Raw genomic sequence first — 8,938 nt, 5'->3', positions numbered from 1 at the left:
GGACATGACTTTGACTACAACTAAACCTTATGCCGTATAGACCCGGTAACATAGTCATTTGCTGTCACCTATGGGAATGAAAGGATAGAACTTTGACAAGCAAGCCGTGCCTTATAGAGTTGGTAATAACAGTCATTAATTTGCTGTCACCTATGAAAATGAAAGGATAGTAATCTCGCCAGTCTCTTTTATAAGACGTAGTTTGATATAACATGATCTTTTAAAATATAGTTTGTATATTATATTATTTATACTTATAAATTACAAATCTAACCATATTGTTTGTACTATAATAATTAAAATTGTTAGCTAAATTATTGGTAAAATTTTTTAAAGTTTATATCTTGATATGGGTTTGCACCTTATAAAAGAGAACAGAGGGAGTACTTCGACTAGTAAGCCACGCCATATAGACTCGGCAACAAAAGGCCTACTCCAATGCGATAATATAAAGTTATAAACTGCTGAATCTGTTCAGTTCAAGCTCAGTAGTCAGGCGGTCAGGCCTAGCCTTTTGTCCTTGCATCTTCGTTCATCGACTCACTAATACTCATACGTGAGATGAATCCCTTGTTTTGCCTTATGAATCTACTCATCATCCTGTTCTTCCTTGTCTTCAACCTCCCATCATTTGCTAACAGCAAGCACCAATTTGTGTACTCCGGCTTCACTGGTGTAAACCTCACCCTCGACGGCATGGCCTCCGTCACACCAAATGGCCTACTTGAACTGACCAATGGCACCCTCCGGCTCAAAGGCCATGCTTTCCACCCAACTCCATTCCACTTCCGCAAGAAGCCCAATGGAACAGTGCAGTCATTTGCCGTCACATACGTGTTTGCCATCTACTGCATCCAATCTGACATCTGTGGCCATGGCATTGCATTTCTCATTGCTGCCAGAAACAATTTCTCGGATGCAATGCAGAGCCAGTACTTGGGCCTTGTCAATACAGGCAACAATGGTAACGCAACCAACCACTTCTTTGCTGTAGAGCTTGACACAAACAAAAATGACGAATTCAAGGACATAAACAACAATCATGTTGGAGTCGACATCAACGGGCTAAATTCTGTGAACTCCAGCAACGCAGGCTACTACGACGACAATAATGGTAATTTCCACAACTTGACTCTAGCAAGCTACAAAATGATGCAGGTGTGGGTGGAGTATGATGGGGTTAGCACACAGATCAATGTGACCTTAGCTCCCCTAAACATGGCCAAACCATCCAAACCACTCCTCTCTATTACTTACAACATATCAAGAGTGCTCACAGACAAGGCATATATCGGCTTCTCGTCGTCAACAGGTTCATTCATTGCACGCCAATATGTGCTTGGTTGGAGTTTTGGCCTGAACAAGCCTGCTCTGCCTATTGATATCACCAAGCTGCCAAAGTTACCCCATGAAGGACCCAGTCCTCAGTCCAAGGTTTTGGATATCATACTGCCAATAGCCACTGCAGCAGTTTCCATTTCTGTAGGAACTATTGTCATTCTTCTCATTCGAAGGCGACTAAGGTATGCTGAACTACAAGAAGATTGGGAAGTTGAGTTTGGACCACATAGATTTTCATATAAGGACTTGTTCCATGCTACCGAAGGATTTAAGAACAAAAATCTGCTGGGCATAGGGGGCTTTGGAAGGGTTTACATGGGAGTTCTTCCTGTGTCTAAACAGGTGGTTGCTGTGAAAAAAATTTCGCATGACTCTAATCAGGGCATAAAGGGATTTGTTGCCGAGGTTGTAAGCATCGGTCGGCTCCAACATCGTAATCTTGTGCACTTACATGGTTATTGTCGTCGAAAAGGTGAACTTATTTTAGTGTATGAATACATGTCAAGTGGAAGTCTGGAAAAATATTTGTATGATCAGGACAAGCCTACTTTGAGGTGGGAGCAAAGATTACGAATAATCAAAGGCATTGCTTCTGGCTTGCTTTACCTCCATGAGGAATGGGAGAAGGTAGTACTCCATCGGGACATCAAACCAAGCAATGTGCTCCTCGATGATGATATGAATGGGCGTTTAGGTGATTTTGGTCTAGCAAGACTATATGACCATGGTGCAGATCCTCAAACCACACACGTTGTTGGTACTATAGGATACCTAGCTCCAGAATTGGCACGCACTAGCAAGGCAACGCCACTTACTGATGTATTTTCCTTTGGCATATTTGTTCTTGAAGTCATTTGTGGGAGAAAACCAATCGAGCAAACTGCACAAGATAGCCAGCTGATGTTGGTCGATTGGGTCCTAGATTTTTGGCGAAAAGGATCACTAGAAGGTGCAGTGGATATCAAGCTCCGAGGAGACTATGATGTTGATGAGGCATGTCTGATACTAAAGTTAGGACTGCTGTGCTCACATCCATTTACCAGTGCAAGGCCAACCATGAGGCAAGTCCTGAACTATCTCAATGGCAACATGCCACTACCAGACCAGCTAAAGCCAGCAGATATGAGCTTCAGCATGCTTTCCTTGATGCAGAACAGAGGTTTCATCCCAGCGACCTTGGCAAACTCTCTGGAGGTAGATGAAATGCATGAATTTTAAAAACCATACTTCTTTATTATGTGGAGACATGTACCATGTTACATGCATGGCGACACTACCAGAGAAATGCTTTTTAGTCCATGTTGGAAAACCCATGTAGTCCCGGTTTTCCAACCGGGACAAAGAACCTGACTGTAAATGTTAGTACAATATAATCAGATATACTCTTGTTGCCGCATAATTGTGTCGAGTTTTTATTTGCATTGTCTAGGCTAAATAATTTCTTATTGTGTTTAAGCTCTATTCAGGGCCCTCAAAAGACATGCAACAATTACATATGCGGTCGCAGATGTCATTAATTAGTAAGAAATTACTGCACTATAGGTACAATATGAGCATATATCGGGGTGTGTTGAGGTGTTATCTTTGTTGTTTAGGGGTTTTCTCACATCCTTTTTTTTTCCTTCTTAATATAAAAATATATGCAACTCTCCTGCGTGTTTGTGCCAATATGAGCATGTACACTGTCACTGAGACTCTGTTTTCAAATGCTAATAAAAACGATCATATATAAGCGTCTCTATTTTTATACATGCGGTTGTGAAAGTGAACAATCTCTAGATACGGGGGAAGAGAGTCCCTGAAAATCGATTTTTAGAAGTGGTTCATAATGTGTCCTCTCACCACATGCCCTATTTCTAGAGACAAACCTCGTTATAAGCAGTGGTCTGTGTATTGTGGACTGTCTCAAAAAAACAGGGGCATTTTTGGAGACAAGACACATTGTGAAGCACTCTTTGAAATTAAATGATTTTCAAGGATTAACAAACCATATTATATAAAATTCAAATGAGAACTTTAATTGTAGACATCAAGGACGGAGGAAGTACAAGATTTTGGAGAACTAAATACAAAATAATAGCACCCTCTATGTGTCTTTTTGGTGTTCTGACGAGGAAGGATTCTATATGAAGCTTAAAATCAATGATTTGAATCTTTTTTGACTTTTCATAGTAGACCCAAATTACGGACCTAGAAACATCCAACCCAACCCGGGAAACCCATGCGGCACATTTACTTCTTCGCTTGGCTCCAAACATGGCGGATCCCATTGGATTGAGCCAAGTAGCATCGGTCCCCTAATTCCGTTCAGTCGTTCCAGGCTGCCCTCATCATGTCCATTGCCCCATTTCCCTGGCTGATCTTTTTCACGGCAAGAGATGGTCGAATGGGCAACTGGCGAGGTCCTGGTTCCGGCTAGGCACCAACATGCCTACCTTGCTCCTAGAGATAGCAACGCGTATGTACCCATTGAGTAGTGTCGTTCCGCCCTGTACATGGACCTATAAGACAAATACTTCGTTTGTTACAGCTCCTCTGGAAATGCTTCCTAGATAAGCTATACAAATGGAGTAAAAGTGCGGTCAGAATAAGCAAGTCTCATACAACTTTTGCTTTTTTGGGGACAAATAAGGATGGAGATAAGTACTGCCATAACAAACATCAATAAAAATGTGTCGCTTTGCTAATATTTTTAGTTTATTTTAGCCATAAACAGATTATGAGCTATACCAAACATGCCCAAAATTCTAGCTGCTAAAATACCCGTACCTATTCATATAGAGTTTTATGACGCGATTCTATGAGTGTGCAATTGTATTTGACTTCAGAGACGCCTCCCGCTTTTCCAGATGCAGCTCAATCAAGAAGTGATGCTAAAGATGTCTCAAGAGGCCAAGCAATCCGTCTGTCTTTAGAAATATATTTTCAGAGATAGATACCAACCGTGTTTGAAAATTGAGGTTATTTTGAAGGTAACAGGTAAAAGCAGTCACCCTTGAAATGGGATTTCTAGGAGCAGGCCATGTTTTCAACTGGCTCTAGGCGTTGTGCTTTACTAGGCGTCTGCCACACTGAAGACGAAAAAAATCAAAGCTCGTGCGCTGGTCATTCAAACAGATGCGTGGCCACATGCACTCTTTTTCCAAACTGTGGGACCCATGCATGCATATGTCTTAAGTCTTACTCTTATGTCTTTTCCGGGGTCACATGTCCACACACACTGCAGCAGACCAACAACACAGGGCACTTCTTTTCCTCCCCCATGGCAGGCTTATCTCTTAACGCTTACTCGGTCCTCAGCGCTGCAAGCAGACGATGGAGACACAAAATGTATGCATAAGCTATCAAGTAAGTGCAATTTTGGAACAAAATTTCCCACTAGACATCACATTATCAGCATTTACTTGCAACTCTTTCAGACGTCGATGCCGTGTGGAAAAAACTGGCAGCGGTAACAAGTTGGTCTCCAATTCAATCTAATCTACTAGAAAGTCATCGTGAAAAAGGTATCCATTGATACCTTGTGGAAAAAACACTAGCAAGGTAACAAGTGGCTCTCCAATTTAATTTAAACAGCTAGAAAATATTTCATAAAAGCGCCATCAGCGTCCTATAAAATGACTCTTCGTCCATTCTTTTTCCTTGAAAACTCAGGACAGCTTGCCTCTCTTCCTCCTTGCCCTTCTTTGATTCTTTATGAGCATCATTTCACATACACCTCACATGAACTCATGAAGTTCATTCTTCCGTGCCTTTTTCTTTCCCTTAGTCTTCACCTTGCATCCATCACCAGCGGTGAGAGCCCTGGTGATATCCAGTTCCTATACCTTGGCTTCGTAGGCACTAACCTCTCCTTGGATGGAACTGCCACAATAACATCAAATGGGCTCCTTGAGCTGACCAATGGCACACTTGACAGTAAGGGCCATGCATTTTACCCAATTCCACTGCACTTCCGCACACCCAATGGTAAGGTGCAGTCCTTCTCGGTTTGCTTTGTTTTTGGCATCCGCTCTAGCTACCTTAGCATGACCAGACAAGGTCTAGCCTTTGTTGTTGCGCCAAGCAAGAATTTCTCAGATGCATTGCCCAACCAATACCTTGGCCTCACAAATATTGTAAACAACAACAACCCCATGAACCATTTCTTTGCTGTCGAGCTTGATACAGTCCAAAACATCGAGTTCAAGGATATCGATAACAACCATGTAGGAATCGACATCAATGGCCTCAACTCTATAGAGTCACACACTGTCGGCTACTATGATGAAATCAGCAGTAGCTTTCATAACCTGAGTCTTAATAGTGGTAACGCAATGCAAGTATGGGTGGACTATAGTGGAGAAGCCAAGCAAATCAATGTGACCATGGCTACCCTTGAAATGGAGAAACCTGCAATACCGTTGATCTCAACAACCTATGACCTATCAACAGTGGTCCAAGAGTCGGCCTACGTTGGTTTCTCATCATCAACGGACGAAATCGACTCACGACACTATGTGCTTGGCTGGAGCTTTGCCATGAACAGATCAGCTCCAAAGATCGATATTGCCAGGTTGCCCAAGCTACCTCGCAATGGCCAAAAACCTCAGCAAAAACTTTTGGAAATCATCCTACCAATAGCAACGGCATTATTCGTATGTGTTGTGGGGTTCACAATCATTCTACTTCTGAGGAGGAGGCTGCGTTACGCTGAACTGAAAGAAGATTGGGAAGTTGAGTTTGGCCCACACAGATTCTCATACAAGGATTTGTACCATGCCACAGAAGGATTTAAGAACAGGAACCTCCTTGGCGCAGGAGGATTTGGGAAGGTGTACAAAGGAGTACTCCAATCATCTAAACTAGAGATTGCGGTTAAGAGGGTTTCCCATGAATCAAGGCAGGGCATGAAGGAGTTCATTAGTGAGGTTGTAAGCATTGGACGCATTCGCCACCGGAACCTTGTTCAGTTACTTGGATATTGCAGGAGAAAAGGTGAACTTCTTTTAGTATATGACTACATGTCAAATGGAAGCCTTGATAAGTATTTGTACTGTGTTGATGGTAAGCTCTCACTGAACTGGGATCAAAGGTTTCAGATTATCAAAAACATTGCATCAGGTTTACTGTACCTACATGAGAAGTGGGAACAGGTTGTCATTCACCGTGACATTAAGGCAAGCAATGTGCTCCTTGGTAGCGACATGAGTGGACGCCTAGGTGATTTTGGCCTTGCAAGATTATACGATCATGGCACTGACATACAGACCACTCATGTGGTTGGCACCATGGGATACATGGCTCCAGAATTGGTCTGCACAGGGAAGCCGTCCCCTCTCACTGATGTTTTTGCCTTCGGTATCTTCCTTCTCGAGGTGGCCTGTGGCCAGAGGCCAGTGAACAACAATACAGATGATGAGCAAGCATTGTTAGTTGACTGGGTTCTTGAGCAATGGAGGAAAGGATCATTGACTGAGACAGTGGACACCAGGCTACATGGTGATTATAGTGTTCACGAGGCATGCCTTGTGCTAAAACTTGGGCTATTATGCTCGCACCCATTTACTAACGTGAGGCCTAACATGCAGCAGGTCATGCAATACCTTGACTTCAATTTACCGCTACCAGAGCTGACACATACCGACATGAGCTTTAGCATGCTCTCCCTAATGCAAGATGAAGGGTTTGACTTTTATACACTGTCATCAAGCATTGGCACAATATCTACCATCTCAGGAGGGAGATGATTCTGATTGTCTCTTGTTATAAGTATTGTTCTGTAGCTAGCCATAGAATAACTTATTCTATGGCTACTTTGAGTTACTATAATGACTATACTAATTTATGAGATTACTGTAAGCCCCTCCTAAGTGATTTACTATGACATTATGTAAATATCATCACGAGTTAGTAACACATGTATCGTAAATATATGTATCCACTTTATTGTAATTTAGTGCAAACATTATCGTAAATTATGGTGGTAAAAAAATAAGTTATTCTGTGGCCAGCCACAAATTATCCCTACCCACTGGCCTTAAGTGTCTGATCTCAGCTGAGTAGCTGACAAAGATGGTAGGGAGGCAACTATCAGGAAACTTTCAAGCCATAAGAACTATCAACTGAACTCAAATTAGATTGGAGTAACATTGTACATTCGGTTGAAGTGTTTTAATATTGTTTTATCATAAAACCAAAGCACTAGTACTTTCGTACGGAAGACTTTATATTCGATCCACATTCTCATTGCAAGCACAGAAGCTTAATTCAGAGCTCTCGGGGAGTAAACTATTGTTTCTTACTACCCCATTTGGACATTCTAGAAAGTTTTTCTATTCCTCTGTTTTTCCTATGAATTTGAATTGATTATTCCTATGAAATTGATGTTCGATTTTTTACAACAACCAACTAGCAAGATACCAGCTTAAGGTTACCCTCAGAACTGTGGACTCACAGATTTACAACTCCACAAACCCAACTTGTTCAACCTGCTCTTTCCAGAAGGCCTTCACTAGTAACTTGCAAACACATGGTTGAGATATGCCCATGTGTGAGTGATGAGTGATTGTCAATAAGGTGATAAGAGCTTTGGTTAAGTGTGAGTGAGTGTGTGCAACATGTCTCTTGTCTTGTGATGCACAGATGTTGAGCGTGAGAGGGTCAATAACAATGGAGAAGGTCAAGCGAGGAGTCCATGCGCGATGGACCGTGAGCGGTGGAGGGCAGACGCGAAGGCTTGGATAGAGGGACCGAGGGCCGAAGGATGGACTGTGGACAGCTAGCATTTGGACACGTTGACAAGCAAGTGTACATGCAATGCTATTGATGGAGACGGTGTTGACCAAAGTCAAGAGGACAATCAGACCAAGTCACGATGGTCACGCGAGCACTTGGTAATCAGACTGTCGAGTCAAGTGGGACACGTGTTGACATTTTGTAGAAGGCATAGCGGCTAAGTGACTCCAAGTTGGTTTAGCAGTGCCGGCCTCATCAGAGAGCTTGTGTCAAGACGAAGCGACTTCATGAATGGCCTGTGGCCGTCCTATGCTTGGAATCCAATCAGAACCATTTTGCCCCCAAAGTTAAGTGGTTCAAGGCAAATACTTAGGGGTAGTATTGGAATATATAATATCCCTATAAATAATGATAGTGGCTACCCAAGACAACTATATATCTCTGTCCCACCCCGTCATTTCCTTAGGCTAGCCAAGTGTTTTCATGTTTAGAGGAGATTATAAGTAGAGAGGGTTTGCACCTTTTGCTCTAATTTTTCATCTCTACAGGGAGGATGAAGGGAGCTCTCATCTCACAAGTTCCCAAAACTCTCCATTTCAAGCCTCTTTCGGTAATTTTCTTAGAGATCTTTGATCTGAAAGTTTTTGGATTCTTCGTGGTTAATCTTTAGGTGCTATGACCCCATGGGAACTTATCTAGCCACTGATTTCAACTGATTTCCCACGAGCGCCTAGAAATCATAATTTGGAGGATTCTTGACAAAACCCCAATTCGAGAGAGGGATTTTGATATCCCTATTCAATTTTTGATCTTTTTGATTTGATCTCTTGTGGATAGATTCTAAATGGGTTAGTCAAGGTGTGTGCTAAGTTTTAGAATT

General features: G+C 42.3%; 1 protein-coding gene across 1 annotated transcript; it reads left to right on the top strand.

The window, feature by feature from the left end:
• The first annotated feature begins 422 nt into the window (after positions 1-422).
• LOC136543586 (uncharacterized) lies at positions 423-7,311 on the top strand. Its single transcript, XM_066535985.1, has 3 exons — positions 423-2,546; positions 4,761-4,792; positions 4,996-7,311. Exons 1-3 carry the CDS (start codon positions 562-564, stop codon positions 7,068-7,070), a joined length of 4,092 nt encoding a protein of 1,363 aa, XP_066392082.1. The 5' UTR covers positions 423-561; the 3' UTR covers positions 7,071-7,311.
• The last annotated feature ends 1,627 nt before the right edge of the window (positions 7,312-8,938 follow it).

The sequence above is a fragment of the Miscanthus floridulus genome, chromosome 3 (assembly GCF_019320115.1).
Source record: "Miscanthus floridulus cultivar M001 chromosome 3, ASM1932011v1, whole genome shotgun sequence".
Classification (NCBI taxonomy): domain Eukaryota; kingdom Viridiplantae; phylum Streptophyta; class Magnoliopsida; order Poales; family Poaceae; genus Miscanthus; species Miscanthus floridulus.
The sequence above is the reverse complement of the archived record's forward strand: the minus strand, read 5'-3'. Positions and strand labels throughout refer to the sequence as shown.

Bases quoted from the DNA above. Each gene is read 5' to 3' on its own strand.
- LOC136543586 (XM_066535985.1), top strand. From the start codon at position 562: ATGAATCCCTTGTTTTGCCTTATGAATCTACTCATCATCCTGTTCTTC. The intron at 2,547-4,760 runs GCATGAATTTTA...CAACTCTTTCAG, and splicing joins TCTCTGGAGGTAGATGAAAT to ACGTCGATGCCGTGTGGAAA. The intron at 4,793-4,995 runs GTAACAAGTTGG...TTGAAAACTCAG, and splicing joins TGTGGAAAAAACTGGCAGCG to GACAGCTTGCCTCTCTTCCT.